Consider the following 20,748-nt stretch of genomic DNA (forward strand, 5'->3'; position numbering starts at 1 on the left):
TTTCTGCTCTATGATAACTAACCAATTGTATTTTTTGTGCTTTTATCTTATAGATTACTATGTGATAATTGGAGTTGTTGATTATATTCCAATAAGTATAAGAGATACACAACAATTTTAAAGAGGATAAAAAATAAATAAAAGACTTCAATTAAATTATGCACATTTGTTAATTAATTACTTAATTACGCTTGTTAAATATTCTCTTTAGCTATCTATATAAATCTTATTATAACTTTAATCATCATTCTTATTATTAATATATTTTTCTCTCTTGAATGATTATCGAAAATAATAATAGTTCTTTGTAGCAGTTTCAATTTCTCCTATTTACCCATCTTCAATAGAGTACTTTATTTTGAGTAATAAAAAATAGAGTGCTTTATTTCAACTTTATACAGTTTTTTCCAAGATGTAACACTAATAAAAATTTAGTTTTCAAGATTTTAGTATATGAGAAAAACTTTTTAGTAAAAAAAAAAGAAAGTCTAGAAGAAAATATAACGACAAAATCCGATGACTTAAGCATTGCAACCAACACTTGGGGACTCCTAAAACAAAACGTCACAACTCCCAAAATATCTAACAGCAAAATCATATCCTTGAATATATATTTCTTTCATTTATTTGCGGCTAGAAGTCTTCCTTTTTTTTTTTTGGACAAATTGTGGCCATAAGTCTTTGATATCACTATTGTCAATACTCATTACTTGTTTATTTGTTGAGGCTTAACTTCAGTTTTTGATCTCTATATTATTATTAATTTATAGAATTAGTTGTTCTATTATATAAATCTGACAATTTTGTTTTATTTAAAAAATTTAAATTAAAAAATAACAATTAGATATTTTAATGACATGATATATAATTATATGATATAAAATTATTTAAATGTATTAGTTATTTATATGTCTTTAATTAAATTAAAAATATGAAAAACTTATAAAAATAAAAGTTAAGTTTTCACTTTATTATATTCAAATTTCATGAGTGTTAATCATTATCTTATATCATATTATTTAAAATATCATATATCATTATTTTTTATTTAAATAATCAAATTGAAACTTTAAAAAAAAAGATATTAATTTTATAAATAAATAAAAATAAAGAAATTAAAACTGCAATTAAATTATTTATTATATAAAACGTTATTTCATGTGGCTTTTGATTTCTATGTAAAATAGTACTATATATGTTGTTGTACTTTTATTAATTAATAACAATTAATTGATACATAAAAGTTGTCCTTAAAATTTAACAGAGAAATACCGATATTGTTAAGTATTTTGTCTTAAGTTGAAATCTAAATTCACATTTGTCTAAATTAATTATAGAGAAATTTTTTATTTAAAAAAAACATAAAAGTTATGAAAACATATGTGTGTATCAATTGAAGTATATAAGATTGATAAAGAATCTAATACAGATCTGTGTATCAATTAAACTATTCAAGATTGACAAAGAATCTCTATGTTATTAATTAGTTGAAGTCGATCTGTCACTAACATGGGTTGATTTTTAAAAAGGTAACATGGGGGAATAGTTAAGTGGTTTTTGATGAGAGACCAAATCGTAATTTCTACATAAAAATTAACCGTGCTATTTGGGAAAAACACACATTATTTACAAGAGAAATGGCGAAGAAATTTGAAAAAACAGGGGAAACAAAATAGTATAAAGTGATGATGATAAAATAGAAAATTAAAAAATTATGGAGGTGGTGTATGTATATCCATTTAATCTATTTTCCTTGAAAATGACTTTAATTTGTTGGGGAAGCTTTTGTGTTCCATTTACAAATGGATCAGAAAATCGATTTATAAGAGACTTAAGCACTACATCTCAACCAAAAACCTTAAGGCATTAGGTTTTGTTGTTTTTGAAACTCGAAAACCTTTGAAAACAATTTATGCCACCGAAAATATTACTGGGATGAGTCGCGGACTAGGTCGCTCTCTTTAAGACGTTTCGAGGCACTGCCCAAAATTGTGCAAGGCAGACTATCAACCACGAAGTCCCCAGGATAAAACAGCCCAACAGCCCAGATTCACTGTATCGGAGTTCTACTGCACTGTAGAAAACCGTTCTAGAATTACACCCTCTGTATGCCAGTCGATAGACTGACACTCGAATATAGCACGGAGGCTACTCAAATATAGCACGGAGGCTACTCAAGAATTGGATCACGGAGTCCATTTACTGGCCACTAGTAGAGTGCCTCAGAAATAGGAAACTTGATTGACAAGGCTCCTTGACAGCTAAGTCAAATTAGGGTTTTGACTGAGCAAGGCACAAGAGACTAGTCTGTTTAGGGTTTGAATGAATCAGAACATTGACTTTGACCTTGTGGATGACAGTTTCGTAATATGTGATTCATCGCAAGCAATTAATTAATTAAATAAATAATTAATTTCCATCTGTTAAAAAACAATAATACACCACAACCCGGACCGGACCGAGCCGAGCCGAGCCGGACGGTGGCGCGCGTGTGGTGGTCCGTTTGCTTGCGTTCTCCCTCCTTCACAAAATTGCGGTGCCCCTTGGGGCCCAACCCAATTGTGAAACTAACTCCTTATAAATGTCATAAATGAGTGTGTTCCCTCCAATGTGGGACTTCTCATTTTTCAATTCACACATTAAAGCCATCATCAATGCCAATTATGTTTCATCATTTCCAACAGGTTTATGGGTCATTCTCCTTATATATCTAATATAGCCTCCATTTCTGGTTAATAGACTAACCACTCATAATTGTATTGTTGAGTTTGTAATGGTCAGTGAAATTTGAAGAAATTCCCATATAAACATATGAAAATGTACTTGGCGGGCCTGAATTAAACTGAACCAATTATGGTTTGGTCCAATTTAACTTTTTTCTAGTAAGTGGTCCAATTTATGTTGTACACCTTTATTTAAAAATACAAAATAAAAGTTTGGGTCTGACCTTTCAGTAGTCGAATCTCCTTTTGTTTCGTCATTATATAATATATATTTCTCCATTTTGTGATAGTTTGTTTTTTACAAGTCTATTTTGTGATAGTTACTGCTTTGGCCTGTTTGGTTTGAGACATAAGATTTTAGGATAAGTTAATGTAAGAAAGGTTGTAAAGTTTTCGAATCGTGCACGCTATCATTACTAAAATATGTCTTCTGTCATTTTCAAATGGTGCATATCTTCTATCGTTTCAATTTTGTGAGGGAAAAAATCTACAACAACACTCCCAACAAAATTAGAGTTGTTAAATGTTCTGCCTTAGCCTAACGGGCCATATTACATTATGGCCAAATAGCCCATTTGCTAATTTGTTGCAAATTATCAAGCCCAATTTAACCTCGTATTGGCTGTACGGGTCAAATGACAAGTCTGGTCAATTTTTTTTTAGCATTGGAAACTTACAATTAAGAAATATAAAACAAAATTTGTTGAATACAATGTACCACATAAAAATTATCTCCTAACACATATAAATTGATTGAATTTCAGATAAGAATAAATCGTTTAAAAAAATTTAAATTTTAAGTAGAATAATTTTTATTTAAACTTATTATTTGAATTTCGAATAACTAAATCTTTTTTTGTTGTTGAAAATCAGATAATTAAAAAGAAGAAAAAATGAATCATCTTGTAAATATGCACTATCATATCATATTTATGTTCACCTACACCGTTACAATCAACATCGTGTTGTTAATTAAGAAGAACACAACACATAGCATATATTTGCGTAGGTTTTAAAATGAAAACAAAATATTGTGACATAAAAGAGGTAATACACTTTGATTTTAAATAAAAGAGTATGAGTAGAATAATAAAATATATTATTCAGCTTCTTTTGCGTGATAAAAAACATATTTGAAAAAATCATATTTAAAACACAAGTATGTCAGTCCATTTTAAGAATAAAAAAAATTATAAAACAGTTTGAGTTTTAACACGTTTTCCAAAAATATATTGAGTTCATAACTATTTATTGATTATATTTGAATATTTTAAGTGTTGTCAAATTTGTTTTTGTAGTGCATAATTTAGATTAGCAGAGACCAATTCTTCACACAAATGCTTTGGGCCGACACAGAAAACATTGGGCCACTATAAAGTTCCATATTTTAGAAGAAATATTTAGAGGGATGCTCAACAACCTCAACAAACACGTCTTCCAATCAGAACTTTCTATCCAGATGTATAAACTTCACTTAAATACACAGCGCATAAGTGTTTTTCTGATAGTATTTTATCTCTTGTGAATAAATAGTAAGGGTTGAATGAATAATCACCGTACATTTAAAATATAAAGATGTTGTTCTTCTCTCAAAATTCGCAATTTTTTACTGGACCTCACAATCTAGTAGTATAAAATTTTAATTCAGTTGTAAAAAATGGGATTTTTTAATACACTTTTAGTAAACATTAAGGTAAATGAATAACCACCAAAATATAAGTCATAAATTTTGAAGGAAAAAAACTTAGTAAAAAATATACAAGAAAAGGAGTGAAAAGTTAGTGAAAAAAATATGTGAAGAAATAAAGAGTAAAAAAGTTAGTAAAAAAATATGTGAAAGAGAAAATAGTAAAAAAAATTATTAGAAAAATTGTGTAAATAAAGAAAAAGCAAAAACATAATAAAAAGATGTACGAAGAAAGAGATGGTGGATAAGTTTCCAAATAAAAGAAAAAATTATAGAAGAAGATTTTAGAGAGAAGAAAAAGATAATAAATCTAAATAGAAGAAAAGCGTATGTAATGAGATTGAAAAATAATATATTTATAAAAAAAAAGAAGAATTATTATTTTTTCTCTAATTTGAGGAAGCTTCACCAGCTTAAGCCACCTCTAGAATAAAATTTTGAATTTTGTTTTAGTGTATAAACTAGTAGTATAGACTACAATTAATTTCTCTTTTAAGTAGCTATAACTTAAATGTTTCAAATATAAAATTTCATATTTATTTTACACCTGAATAAGTAATGGGGGAATAGTAAATTATTACACATAATCTAAAAATCACAAAAGAATCATGTTTAAAAATGGACTTAAAACTTAAGCTCATAGTACCAAATCAATCACGATGATAAATCTATTAATAGAAACTATTCAATAAGTATTAAGATTCCCTTCTAGTGACTTACAATGGCCAAACTAATCATTAACGACGGACTTGAAGATCACATTGAGATTCTCTAATCGGATTCTTCAAGATTAAACCTAATAATTTCTATAAAAGAAACACACTTGAGCAAAAAGTTTTAGAGTAATATACTTCTCATTCCATCCGGTGGTTGAACTTTATAGTACTTGTAAACACACCACCCACGTACAAAAAGTAGAGCTGTCATTCACAATCGTGCCTTCGTTACTTGAATAATAATTATTTTAAAACAAAATAATAGTGTAAAAATTGTTAGCAAAATTGATCAGAGTAAAGCTTGATCTATTAGAGAACGAAACGAAGCATTCTCGAAGGTGCTTTTTCCCCATATAATTAATGGTTTCAACAACGAGTTTTTTCCAAATTTGTGACCACAAAGGCACAACAAACACTAGCACAATGATGGAAAGTCAAAGAGGGTATCCCTGTCATTTTCCCTTAACACAACAACTTAGACTTAATACTCGGTTTCTAACCCTTATCAAATATTTATTTAAACAAATTCAAATCCTAGTCTTTTCATCTTAAGGAAACAACAACCACCCCTCTATATAATATAAATAAAAAAAGAGAATAGTTCCATGTAATATAGGACCTAGACAACTAATAATTAACAAAAAAAAAAAAAAAAACAGATGAAAATTCAAAAGGAGCTGCAAATTCTTAGAAGCTGAACATTGTGCCTCTTTCCTTTATATAAACTCTTAAAACCATCACCAATTTATACCATCTCATAGTAATTCTCAGCACGATAACATTACATGAGTGTGATGAAAATCAATTGGAAATCGATATTTCCAAGTTGCTACAAGGATGAAAATGGTTACTCTTCACCGAAACCAGCAGCAACAAAAGTGGTTGCTACAAAGACAAATTCATTTAACAGAATATCTCTGACGGATCTGAGTTTTCCAAGCGCAACAACGCTTTCAGCAGAAGATCTTTCAATTTCTCTAGTAGGTTCTAATCTCTATGTTTTCACACTCGCTGAGCTCAAGATTATTACTCAGGGTTTCTCTTCAAGTAACTTTCTTGGTGAAGGAGGGTTTGGACCTGTGCATAAAGGTTTCATTGATGATAAAGTTAGACCTGGACTTGAACCTCAACCTGTTGCTGTTAAGCTCTTAGATTTGGATGGTTCTCAGGGTCATAAAGAATGGCTGGTCAGTTTTTTTATTCACTTTACGGTTATTTTTTTACAAATTAAGTCAATGTAATTAATCTATTGAGTTATTGAATTCTGATTATTTTGATGTTTCTTTTGACTATAGACTGAGGTTGTGTTTTTGGGTCAACTGAGACATCCACACCTTGTGAAGCTGATTGGATATTGTTGTGAAGAGGAACATAGGCTTCTGGTTTATGAGTATTTACCAAGAGGAAGCTTAGAGAATCAACTATTTAGAAGTAAGAATTTCGTTATTAGAATATAATATTCTTATCTTGATTAATTATTGTTTCATTTAATTTGCAAAATAAAAATGAAGGATTAAGCTTTTTGTATGGGGGAAATATTTCAGGATATTCAGCATCTTTACCATGGTCAACAAGAATGAAAATTGCTGTTGGAGCTGCAAAGGGTCTAGCCTTTTTACATGATGCAAAGAAACCAGTCATCTATAGAGATTTCAAAGCATCAAACATCTTATTAGACTCTGTAAGTACTAGACTAATTTATCTTCAACATCCTCTAATAAATAATGTTCCATTTAATTTCATCAATTCTTTCAAGTTAACTCTGGATCTAGCTCATTATTATTTATTCTTTGATTCCAGGATTATAATGCAAAGCTCTCTGATTTTGGCTTGGCAAAAGATGGTCCGGAAGGAGATGACACACATGTTTCAACTAGAGTTATGGGCACTCAAGGTTATGCTGCCCCTGAATATATCATGACAGGTAAATTATTCACCAATTCTAATTAATAACTCCATTATGTCTACACGAATTTCTCTATGTTCATTGCACGATTTCACAGTACTAGTTATGTATTGACACTTGACATGTCAAACACAAGCTGGCTGGCGTGTCTGTGTCTGTGCTGTGTCAGATGTTTATGTATGTTTCTTGTTTCATATAGTTAATAATAGTTCATAGCATAACCTGAATTTAATTTTGATATACAGGACATTTGACAGCAATGAGTGATGTGTATAGTTTTGGAGTTGTTTTATTGGAGATATTAACTGGGAGAAGATCTGTGGATAAGGTACGTCCGCCAAGAGAACAGAATCTAGTAGAATGGGCTAGACCAGTGTTAAACGATCCACGAAAACTTAGTAGAATAATGGATCCAAGGCTTGAAGGACAGTATTCAGAGATGGGGGCAAGAAAAGCAGCTGCATTAGCCTATCAATGCTTAAGTCACAGGCCAAGGAATAGACCTACAATGTCTAATGTGGTTAACACTCTTGAGCCTCTACAAGATTTTGATGATATTCCAATTGGACCCTTTGTTTACACGGTTCCAAATGATGTTAACAATGAAGTTCAAAAAGAGTGTGTTATTGAGACACCAAAAGAGAGAAGAAGGGAAAGTAGTGGGAGTAGTAGTACTACACATCATCGACGAAATCAACATGTCAACAATAATGGTCATAAGCATCTTGTTATTGATAATAACAATAATAATGTGGTACAAAATAAAGATGGAGAAGAATATTATGACACGCCTAAGGAGAAGAAAAGGGAAAATAATCACCATCATAGAAGTCATCATCATCGACACAGTGGGCATAAGCATCCACTTAAATCACCAAAGTCAAAATCACCGAATAATGAGGGACACCAAAGTGGGTCACACTCACCAGACACCTCTATTGCATCAGAAAGCCAAGGAAATTAAAGTATATAGTTTAGTATCATATACAATGTTAAATGTATAGTGTGACAATATACTAGGCTGAGAAGAGATTGCAATTGCAATGGTTCTAGCATGGTAAGCATGCTTTTTTTGGTTTTATTATTTTATTATTATTCTTCAATTTGTGGAAGAAGTTGAAGTTGATTTTTTTGAATTGTGTATACAATGGTGAATTTGGTTCCTTGATTAATTATTAATTAATCAAAACACTAGTTCAATAAATGGACAATTACCAAACATGATTTGTTGAACGAATTTAAACAAATGTTCAACAAAAACGAGTACAGCTAAGTGGCTTGACCAAACGACACGTTTGTATATCCAAACAAATACCAATTGCCAATTTTTTGTATTAGGATCGACAGCAGAAAAACTTAGCCTCCTGATTAAGTACTTTGTAGTTTGTGGTATGTACACTTAATTGAATACCTTTTTTTATTTGTTTAGTAATTGAAGATTTAATAACTTAGTAAAGTTGAAGTCCACCAACTGCAAAATAGTTATAGGAATATTTAATGAGTTAGAGTGCGAATTCGAACACATAATAACTGTGAAAATTGCTTAATGCAGCGAAAGATACCTTAACAAAGTAAAATGAAACATTTTTTTGACTATTAATCCGTGCTTTCCGCCAGAAAATGACTGAAAATTTCTTCACTTGTTTTGGAAGTATGAGAAACATGTTATCGTGATTTTTGCAACTCCTTTTGTTCGCAATATAGCAGTGCGGGAAATAAAACATAGTAAGTGCAAATATATAAATATAAATACTCCATCGAAATATAAATAAATAATTAAAAAAAATAGATATCTTTAATTTTAATTTAAGATTACATATGTTAATCTTTAATTATTATTTTTATTTATATTCTATTTTAGAAAGATTATAATGTACAGCAAATATTCACCGTTGCTGGTTATTCTCTATTTTTTTAATGATAATTAAAAAATAAATAAACAATGCAACGTTGATTTATGCTTGAATGAAACTGCAAGTCTGCAATACAATAATAATAGTGGAATATTAACGCATCAACTAATAATTAATAAAAAAAGCCTCATCAGAAATTTTGGATATCTCACGTTGACGACGCGCCTGGCATTATTTGAGATTAACAAACTTATCGCATGATTGAATAATAATGTAACATCAGTTCAGAATAAAAATAATAAATAATGAGACAGCAGAATAGTTTTAACAAAGAAAATGTTAACTTTGATTAAATTGGTCATAGAAAAATTAATTCAGATCACTTATGTGCGAATCTTATGAAATATGAACCAAAGAAATATATTTCATATTTCACAGCATATTTCATATATCTCACGGTTAATATAGTTTATGATTTTTTACGCCTATTAAAAAATGTAATAATTAAAAAATAGAAAAAATGTATTTTATTGAATTATCTATTTTAATTATTAATAAATTTTTCATTATTATCGATGTAAATTATAATAATATTTTGTAAGTTATATACATAATAGCAATTAATGAAAGGTAGTATAGTACAAAATAAAATAAAAAATTAAAATTATATTAAAAATTGATCATAACATTCGATAATTTCTTTTATTAAAGTAACCTTAATTGTGAAACACATAAAGATGACCACTTTTAAATTGGTTATTTTTTTGAATTCACCATAAATTATATAGATATTTTGAACCAATAATATGATTAATTTTTTTAATGTATAATCTAATAATCAGAATTATAAAATAAAATAAAAATAAGAATTATCAGAAATACTACAAACACAAATTATTTGAGGCTAAAGTTTTCCCATGCAACCTTAATTAACTAGAAATTGTTTGAGCCAGATTAAATTTAATTTTGAAAGTTTGAACATGGCATGGAGAAGTGAAAGATAATTGTGAGATAATGTGGCCCCTTGTTGGGGAAATATCAAATATAGAAAGATGCATGACAGAATTAACGTCACCAACTTCAGCATATGAAGAGTCGACGAGGCGCGAGGGACAGGTAATATTCATATAATTTATACACAGAATAATAGCAATGAGCCTGACATCTCATCCATACCAAGCCATACAGCACAACTAAGTTGACATTTTTCTTTCCTAATCAAGATAAGACTCATTGTCCAAAACGAATACGACAAAAATTATAGCATTAAATTTTTATATTTTCATTTGAATAATATGGTAATAGAGGACCTTGGTTGATTTGTTAATAATTAATTAATGTCATAGTACATTTTGAATGTATTCAAATTTTAAAATATGTTTTTATCTGCAATTCTATCTTGAGTTAGACAGTTTTTTTTTAGTCCATAAAATTATTAATAAAAAATATATTTCAAAATATATTTGTAATTTTAATATATCCATTAATAACGTTTTACATATTTGAGAAACCAATTAATTGGGTTTGGTATGCAAATTATGTAGTTTTTTTTTTAATACAGTTTTATAAAACTTAAGACGTGTTTTTTTTCCAACTCCGTTTATCATGAAAATGCCAAGTTAGCATTTGAATATTGTTTGCGAAAATTTTCCACATTAGAGTGTTGCTGCAGATTGTCAAAATATTTGGGCGTTTAAACTCAACTTACCCGCTATAGTATTTTTAAATTACATGTTATGTCATATAATTGAAATGAAGACAACTATTATGGAAAATTTACATAACGCTCGAATAAATAAAGGATATGTAACTTTGGGCAACAAAAAAAAAAGTGTAATAAGAGTAATAATTAAGAGTTTAATTATATAATTTCAATATAAAATAATTTACATTGTCAGTATATTACAATTAATTATGTATGAGAAAATATAATCAAGTATGTGTAAAATTCATACGTTTACAATGATTATGATAATTTGCCAACCTAAAAACTCTTTAATAATATCTATAAATTTAATTTAATAATCAATATATATAAATGATTGAGTGTGTAGGATTAATGCATTACACAATGAACAGAAGGGGTGGACATCGCGTTGTTTCGGGCGGGTTCATGCCAAAAGTGTTAACCGAGTCTAATTTATGGGTGGTATTTATTGGTCTAATTTTGTCAATTTTTTTATTCGGGTACGTCGGGTTTGGACCGTCGGATATGGGTGGATGGATAAAAACAAGTTGGAATTTGAACTTTTGTGAGTGTTAATTGGATTGGGCTGCTGGAGGATTGTGTGTGATTGGACTTTAAAACAAAATTGCCTTGAACAGATTGTGGCTTTATGAGACGTGAGTGCATTAGTACCGAAAGTGAGTAAGTACTACTATTGCGTGTGCATTTTAATTTTATATATTATTATATAATATAAAAATAATAATATAATTTAGTCGAGTTTGAGTACCGACAGATTCAATTACTCATCTGAACTCGACCGTGTAGATCTATATAAACTTTTAAGTTTTACCCACTCAACCCATTAACCTGAAAAAATCTCGTATGCAAACTTAAATTTTATATATTAATATATTATATAAAAATAATAATATAATTCGGTCGGGTTCGAGTACCGATTGATCTAATTACTCATCTGAACTCGATCGTATAGATCCATATAAACTCTCAATTTTTACTCACTCAACCCATCAATCTAAAAAAATCCCGTATACAAAATTAAATTTTTTATTAGATTGGTCAAATTCCGACGGGTCCAAATATTATCTGCATCCCTAATGAACAGTGACAAAAAAGTTCAATTTTGTGTAATAATTAGATAAAAATGAATCTTATTTGCTAAAATGACAGTGTAAGATTTGTGGATGGTTGGGTATTAAAGATTTACAAGGCTGTCTTGGAGAGACTCTTTTCTCTAGATATGTTTAGAGAACTAGGAGATAATACATAAAAAGTGAAAAGGTTTGTTTGGCTTGCTACTTGTTGGTGTATTTGATTATTAAAAAATAACAGTCCCTTCAAAGAAGGGTAGGTGATGTGACTTTTGTGGTGGACAATATTAAAACTCTCTTTTGGTCTGGGTATACATGCTGTTAGAAACAAAAAATTACTCTCTTTTGGTATGGGTACGTGGTGGAAAAAAAAATCCACTTGTAATTATACCTTATGGTGTTCCGATCATTTGGGTTGCATCCGAAGGAGAAAATAGAACCGGTTTCATGGACATAAAAGGAATAAAATTATTTTATTATATTTGAATTTAATATTTGACGATTTGATATGAAATGATAATTAGTTAATTAAAAATTCTATCGTATTTTATTTCTTTAGTTAAAATTTATATCATAAATATAAATTAGGTTAGAAATTAACGGAACATAATAAGAGTGATAATTTATTTAATTACCTTAATAAAATATAAAATTAAAATATAATAAAATATAAATATAAATATAATTTATAAAATATAATATAAATATTAAAATATTAAAATAATTAATAGAATTTGATCTTAAACTTAAAAATGAAATATTAAGAATTATTTAAAAAATGTCTATGATTTTAACACAAATGATAGTTATATTTTTTTTAATATAATGTAATAAATTAGTATTCAAAATTATAAAAATAGGAAAATTAATTGAAATTAGTATTTTGTTTACAATGGTATTTTTACCATTTACATATATATAATATATATTATATTTTATTTTATCAAATAAAATGTAATTATTTGGTTACTCATTATTTATGATTTTTTTAAATAGAATTATTTGGTTTCTCATAGAAATTAGTATGTAATTGTTCATAATAATTATTTTGTTATTTAAATATAATATATTGATTAGATGTATAGCAAATACATAATAAAATAAATTATTGTTATCTTGTGTGTATCAAACATAAAATATGATAATGTTTTGTCTATAACTACATTATTCTATCATTATCCAACTTTATATCTTATTTTATCTCTATTATATTTTGCACATTAAATAAATCATAAGTACATATTTGTAATGAGTTTGGATATCGTTTTTACACTCTTTAATAAATTTAGCTTATAAGAAAACTATTGATTAATAAAACAATACTTACTATATTTCAGTTATTTTGATTTTGTTATTTTGATTTTGTCATATTTATATGTATTTTATCTTTTATAATATTAATTTAGGTGCAATAAATCTATTAGCAGATTCGTCTGTTTTAGTTCAAATCAAATTGAATTTTTATTGTTTTTTTTTTCGTATGTGTGTGAATATAACTTATATTGTAGCCTATTTTTTTTTATGCCTTTAGTAGTTTAACAATGGTTATATATGTGTGGCTAGAAACAAGAATTATATATGCGTGGCTAGACAAAAATGAGAGGGTAATTAACCTTTTTTATACGAAGGAAAGTGGTATAGGGATTTTTGTTATAAACGAACCAGTATTAGTTTTGGGCTGAAAATGAAATGTTGCATTTTCACAAAATCATATAATCCCTGCCTAAAAAAATTATATAATCGCACAGTATGTAAAATGATTTATTTTGAATAGAATGTCATTTTTTTAATGTACTTTTAATTGTTTTTAAAAAATTACTCTTTAATTAATATTATATTTTAATTTTTTATTTTCCATTTACGATAATAACATTACATATAGTTAATATAGAGTTAATTTAACAAATTTATGTTATTTTCTTTCGTTTAATTGTTTTTAATTTATGTAATATTAATAACTTAAAATGTCTATTATTGTGAGGTAGATGAAGTAATTAACTCATTTGTCTATTATTGTGGCTCTAGAAGTTATTTATACTTAAATAAAGTTCTTTATACTAGGAATGAGTTTTTTTCTATGTATTCTATTATTTTTATTTTGACCATACGAAAGTGTAAAATAATCAAATTAAGCACAGAGTTCACACTTTTGTCAGCTAGACTTCATGCAAAGCGTGTATACTAGTGTGAAGGCGATTATATTAAAAGTAAGGTAAATTCAAAGAGACTAGGGGACCGACTCAAACTCTGAACTTGCCACTTACCGAATACAAATATATACCCAAATAAGAACTTTAGAGCCATAGAAGATTTCTCTCTACTCTATCTAGATATAAAATATTTTGTGTCTTTAATATAACTCTATAAATTATTCCTATCTCGAAAAATAAAAAATACATAGTAAAATGCATAGAGTATTTTAAACATTCACCTATTACATCTCATTTTAAATATAAGAAAAAATTTATATGTTTATTTTATATTACAATTAAATAAATTTAATTTTTCATCTATTTTTAACATTGGGAGAAAGTATAAAATAAGATATTAAATATATATATATATATATATATATATATATATATATATATATAAAGAGTTTTAAAATAATAAGAAAATAAAGTAATATAATACTTACTCGATCCTATATTGAGTGTCACTGTATGTTATTTCAAACATATTAAAAAAACTTATATTTAAATAAAAGAGTATAGTTATTTCACATCAAATATTAATTATTGATATAATGCATAGATGAGTAATATGAATTTGAGTGTCTGAGTGCCTAAGTTCAAACAATAGCGGTAATAATTGAACGGATTTTAGTTACCTATTGGTCCAACTTCACATCCCATTTTCCTTTAATTATTGCTATAATAAATAAGTTATGCACATATTAAAAATTTTAGTTAATAATTAATTTTTAAATTTAATATAATGTTTTTTTAAATTGTCACTTTTTTAATGTCAAATATTAAATTATTTAGATCAAATGTATTTAATTAAATGAAAGACTTATTATTAATGATAGCTGACATAAAGTAATAAAAAAAAACTATAATTGATACCAATTTATATTTGAGACCTTTTTTGTTTGTGACTAGAAGGAATAATATTATGTATTCATCGTTATTATCAATATTAAGTCGAATATATTAACTTAAGAATAATGTAAATAATATTAAATTAATGATACAATTAAAAAAATACAATATTGAAAGTTGAAATAATTAATTATTTTAAGATAATTTTTTATAAATATGACATCAATTGTGAAACAAAGAGAATCTATAAAAACAAATCAATTCTCTCATTTGATATAACATTTACCAACATCGTCAAATCATCAACTATATATATCTTAGCAAATTAGGAGAATAGTAATTCCTAACAATCAAACACAATCTTACAACACTATATGTGAAGAAATGTTATCCATGAATATTGAAATATAACAAATATTTATACTTTCCTTTCAAATTCCAAATAATAGAGGAAGAAAAGAAACTCACAATTTTCTATCATGAGTCTCTTGAAACAAATTAAATAAAACTAGAACCTAAAAAATAGCCACACACACACACACAAAAGCATTAACTTATGGAAAATTTTACTATACCTCCACATCCACATTTAACTTTTACTCCCATACATTTTTATTCTCGTATAAATTTTAAATTTTGTAATTTTTTTTTAATTTGATTGAAAAACTTTTTTTAAGTTTTTCGATATAAAAAATATATTTTAGAAAACCTTTTTTAAGATTTTCGATAAAGAAGTTACACTTCTGAAAAAAAATTTCAAGTACAATCCTACTGTACTGGAAAACCTTTTACAAATTTTCTAGTAATATATATTTTTAAGTTTATGTGCCGGAAAACTTTTTTAATGATTTTTAGTACATAATTTTACTCTTCTGTATGAAAAAACTTTTCTAAATTTTTCCGTTAAAAACTTTAAAAAAATCCTAAATTTTAAAACAAAATCTGGTAAAATAGTAAAAAAAAAAAAATCAAATACTTTTTTTAATATTTTTAAAAACTTGTGGAAATATAACTACAAATTTAGAGTAGATGGTAAATTTTTCAAACTTGTGTCAAATGCATGTTAAGTTTGTATTGATTGCAAGCCTGGCCCAAAGCATACTAAAACCTGCAGAGTTTGGTGCGAGGTATTTGTTGACGAAAAAAAGATGCGAGGTCTTTTAATTTTTTTTTATTATTATTTTTTTGTCTATGAGGTCTTTTAAAATTTTAATAATATTTTATCAAATCTTTATATTTTTATTTGAAATTTTTTTAATAGACTTTTCAAAGCCGATTATACTTTAATTCAAAGATAATAAATTTTTGCCTAAAATAAGATAATACATTTTATTTAAAGCTTCTATGAAAATTAAAAACTAAATTTTGTGGATGAAAACAACTTTCGTCCTCTTCCCTTTATTTAATTTATTTATTGTCGTTTTTATTTTAAAATTTTCAAAGCTACATTTTTTGTAAAATACATACGAAGTATCTATTTTTGTTATTAATAAACTAAAAAGGATCAAAGAGAGAAAAATATAAATTTTGTTAATGTAGAAGTATACGATAAAGAATTTCAAAAAAAATATTATGACACGTTAGCCTAGTTACAGCTGATCCAACAAGAAAACCAACTCATTTGGATATAATAAAGAAGTAATTTATGCATTTTGATTTTAGTTTGTCTTATCTTGAGCGAGTCTCAATGCTTATTAATGAAAATTTTGCCTATGCCATATAAAACTCATTTGGAGATGAGGGAGAACGTGGAAAAATTATAAAACCTCACACCTAAATTTCTAAAAAGCTGTGAAGGGTTAAGTCCAATTGGTGTTTTTGTCAAAATTTCTATGAAAATTTTACCCACACTCCTGCATTTTATATAAACTATTCATTTTACTTTTATTTATTTATTAAAAAAAAAATTTATTAAAATTTTTTGGTACACAAAAAACATATTTGTGTATTGAAAAATTTTAAAAAAAATTCGATACATAAATGTGTTTTAGTAGGTTTAAGGTTTAAATCTTAAACTCTAACCTTTATGTACCGAAAAACTTATAAATATGTTAATGGGTATCGAATTTTTTTTTTTTTTGTATAAAATTCACATTTAAAAAAAATATGTGTTCTGAAAAACTTGAAAAAAAAAAGTTTTTCAGAACTTCAATTAAATTTAGTAGGATAAATTATTTAAAATAAAATAAAAATGAATAAAATAAATAGTTAGAATAAAATGTGTGGTAAGAGTATAAATGTAAGTAAAATTTTCAATTTTTATTAATTCAAACTAGGGATGACAACAAAATCCGCACCCGCAGGTATTCACATGATCCCACTTGATTTGGGTGGGAAAAACTCGCTTTAATTGAGTATGTATTTTTTCCAACATTAAAATTCGGAGGCGGGAATGGGTTTGGGGTGGTGATACCTACCATACACCCACTCCGCAAGTAATATTTTTACAATTTTTAAATTATATATACATAATTGAATATATTTAATATTATTTTAAATATTAAAAATTATAATTTTATCTTTTTAATTTTTTTTAATTTTATTATTGTTTAATAATAATTATTTTATTATAATAAATATGATTTTTAAATTTATAATTTTATATATATGAGTAGGTGCGGATGCAGACAAGGAAACTCAAACCCTGTTGTGGCGGAGATATGACCTAAATTTTACACCCGCTATGAAACAGGAGTATGGACGAATTTTCTCCGATTAACCGAATACAGGTGTAGAGGAGGTGAAATTCGCCACCGACCCGCTCCATTAACATACCTAGTTCAAACCTCGTTGATGACACAACTCAGAGTTTTGTACCAGGCACCCCCCAATTTGACCTGCCACCCCCCCAGTATTTTTTAAAGACTAAAATACCCCTTTGTAAAACAGTATAATATTATTTACAAAATTACCATTCAGATTTCACACCCCACCACCTTCGAAAATTTACAAAAAAAAATGTTGGATTCGAAAGTTTAAAATTTTCGAAATGAATTTTAGTAAGTTACTCGAAACTTTTGCTATTTTAAAACCTTCGAAATGCAGTTTATTTAAAAAAAGACAAATTTTCGAAACTTTGGATAAATGCCAAATTTTCGAAATAGACAGGATTCGAAACTTTGCTTGCATTTGAAAGTTTCGAAATAGAGTTATGCTTCGAACATTTGGCTTTTGATGAAACCTTCGAAATGTAGCTTCGAAACATTCAAATCTTCGAAATGCATTTTGTACTTCGGAAGTTTGCTTTTTCACCAAAGTTTCGAAATGCATCTTTTCTTCGAAAGTTTTCATTTTCACAAAAGTTTTGAAATGTATGTAAGTTTCGAACTTTTCATTAAGTTAAAGGTTCGAAATGTATTTTATTATTTTTTTAAATTCAATATTTATGTCAGAAATTATTTTTAAATTTTTTTTAAATTAAATATTTAAAATATTATATTTAATTAAATTTGTTACTAATTTTGAAATTAGGTATGAGTAGAGTTGATGTTTCTGCTTCAAAAAATGTTATAGATACTACAGAAAAATTCACCACTGATCAGGTATTATTATAACTACTGATGAATCATCTATTTTGCAGGTATTTTCTTCTCGAGAAGATGTATTTGAATGGGCAAAAGCGATTGGAAGACAAAATGGAATTTTAATTGTTACCATTCGATCAGATAAAGCAAACGGAATTAGGGGAAGAAAAGACAAATTGATTTTGGGATGCGAAAGAGGTGGAAGATATAAATCAGAATCAAAAAAATCAGTAACTTGCTCTCATAAGGAAAACTGTCCATTTACTCTCAGATGTGTAACTTGATACGTCGGTGAAGGATGGAAAATTAGTGTTCGTTGTGGGACACACAATCATGAATTACTTGATACTGTAACCGGTCATTCCTATTTGGGGCGTTTAAACGAAGAAGAGAGGAAATTTGTCAATGATATGACAAAGTATAAGCTTGCACCCAGATTCATTCTAAATGCTTTGAAAGTGAGAAATGAAACCAATGTCACTATTCCCAGTCAAATATATAAAGCAAGGAGTACTTATCGATCATCATTGAGAGGTCCGTACACAGAAATGCAGCATCTGTTGAAGTTAATACAACAAGAAAATTATGTGCATTGGACAAGAAGACGGGAAAATTCTGATATTTTGAGAGATATTTTTTGGACGCATCCTGACTGTATAAAGTTGTTAAACACATTTCATTTTGTTTTGATATGTGATAGCACATACAAAACAAACAGATATCGGTTGCCATTACTTGAAATAGTCGGTGTCACTTCTACTAGTTTGACATTTTCAGTTGGGTTTGCTTATTTGGAAAAAGAGCGACAAGATAACTTCATCTGGGCATTTGAGAAGGTACGAATGTTGTTCAAATCTGAGTCTTTGATTTCTAAAGTTATTGTGACTGATAGAGATCTTGCCATGATGAATGCGATTAGTGTTGTGTTTCCTACTTCAATACATTTGCTATGTCGTTTTCATATTGAAAAAAATGTTGGGGCAAGATGCAAACAATATGTCAAAAAGGATAGACAAGAAGAAGTAATGGATTTATGGAAAAAGATTGTCTATTCGACTAGTGTGGAAGAGTATGATCATCATTTGCAACAATTTGAGATATTGTGTGCCGATATTATTCTTTTTGTTGATTATGTGAAAGATTCATGGTTAACACCTTACAAAGAAAGGTTTGTCAACGTTTGGACCAATAGAGTGATGCATTTGGGGAACACAACATCTAACAGGTATTTTTAAAATATGAATTGTGTTGTTTTAGCAAACATGATTTACTAGTTTATGTGATTTGTTTTAATTTGTGTTATTTAATTTATTTGTAGAGTTGAGTCTGCTCATTGGAGATTGAAAAACATGCTTCAAACTAGTTTTGGTGATTTGTGTAAAAGCTGGGATGCAGTGAATATGATGTTGAAGAACCAAATATGTATCATTCAGTCTTCTTTTCAGAAAACCATCAAGGATGTTGAGCACGGGTATAATTCACAATTTTTTCAAAATCTACATCACTGTGTATCAAGAAAGTGTATGAAATTAATTGATAACCAGTTGGAAAGGGTGAAGATTGTAGGCACTAACAAAACAGAATGTGGTTGTTCAATTAGAACAACTCATGGATTACCATGTGCTTGTGAGTTGGCTAAGTTGCAGATAAATGGTAATGCTATCCCTTTAGATAGCATTCATGATTTTTGGAAACAGTTAAGCATTGCACATGAATTAGAGGATGAAGAATCTTTATCAGATTATGACTTTTCTGAAGAGTTGGAAGCAATGAAAGCGTACATGAAGACACACGATATTATAAGTCAAAGGATATTCAAGGCAAAGGTGCGTGAAGTTGTATTTCCACATACCACATCAATACTTGCACCACCAGAGAAAGTGAGAACCAAAGGAGCTGGTAAAAAGAAAAAAGAATTTGATACTCCTCGTGATCCTTCATATTGGGAGTATGTTGATGCCTCTCAAGAATCTGCAAAGGCAAGGCAACCATCTCAATCATCTCAACGTTCTGCAAGGCAACAATCTCAATCATCTCAACATTCTTTTAAGACACAATTTCCTACTTATATACGTCCGTATATTGAGGACATAGTAGATGTTGTGGCTGATGGAAATTGTGGGTTTCGTGCAATTGCAGCATTGCTAGGTTGGACCGAAGAATCTTGGGCTTTAGTTCGATCACAATTGGATAAAGAGATTGGTCTACATAAAGATGTTTATTCTAATGTTTTTGATGACAATGTTGAATCAGTGCGGAACTCATTGAAAATATCAAAATTGGGTGCTCAAGGAAAAGATAAGTGGATGTCTTTACCAGACTTGGGTTACGTGATAGCAACACTATATAATGTCATATTGGTGTCGTTGTCTCGTAATCTGAATATGACATTTTTCCCGCTAAACAAATCACCATCGAAAGAGACCTTTGGGCAGTCTTTACTAGCAATTGGATTTGTTAACGAGAATCATTGGGTACAGGTAAAATTAATGCTTAATGTTGTTTATTAAATTAATG

At 28.0% G+C, this 20,748-nt stretch overlaps 2 protein-coding genes across 2 annotated transcripts; both read left to right on the forward strand.

Annotated features, from left to right (window-relative positions):
• The first annotated feature begins 5,750 nt into the window (after nt 1-5,750).
• On the forward strand, nt 5,751-8,251 carry LOC101511372 (serine/threonine-protein kinase RIPK-like). Its single transcript, XM_004507941.4, has 5 exons — nt 5,751-6,313; nt 6,422-6,557; nt 6,671-6,807; nt 6,927-7,050; nt 7,278-8,251. The coding sequence occupies exons 1-5, from the start codon at nt 5,912-5,914 to the stop codon at nt 7,994-7,996; spliced, it is 1,518 nt and encodes a 505-aa protein (XP_004507998.1). The 5' UTR covers nt 5,751-5,911; the 3' UTR covers nt 7,997-8,251.
• Nucleotides 8,252-18,527: 10,276 nt separating this feature from the next.
• Nucleotides 18,528-20,741, forward strand: LOC140921085 (uncharacterized). Its single transcript, XM_073370920.1, has 2 exons — nt 18,528-19,456; nt 19,550-20,741. Exons 1-2 carry the CDS (start codon nt 18,642-18,644, stop codon nt 20,739-20,741), a joined length of 2,007 nt encoding a protein of 668 aa, XP_073227021.1. The 5' UTR covers nt 18,528-18,641.
• Nucleotides 20,742-20,748: the final 7 nt, after the last annotated feature.

The sequence above is a fragment of the Cicer arietinum genome, chromosome 7 (genome assembly GCF_000331145.2).
Source record: "Cicer arietinum cultivar CDC Frontier isolate Library 1 chromosome 7, Cicar.CDCFrontier_v2.0, whole genome shotgun sequence".
In the NCBI taxonomy this organism is placed as follows: Eukaryota; Viridiplantae; Streptophyta; class Magnoliopsida; order Fabales; family Fabaceae; genus Cicer; species Cicer arietinum.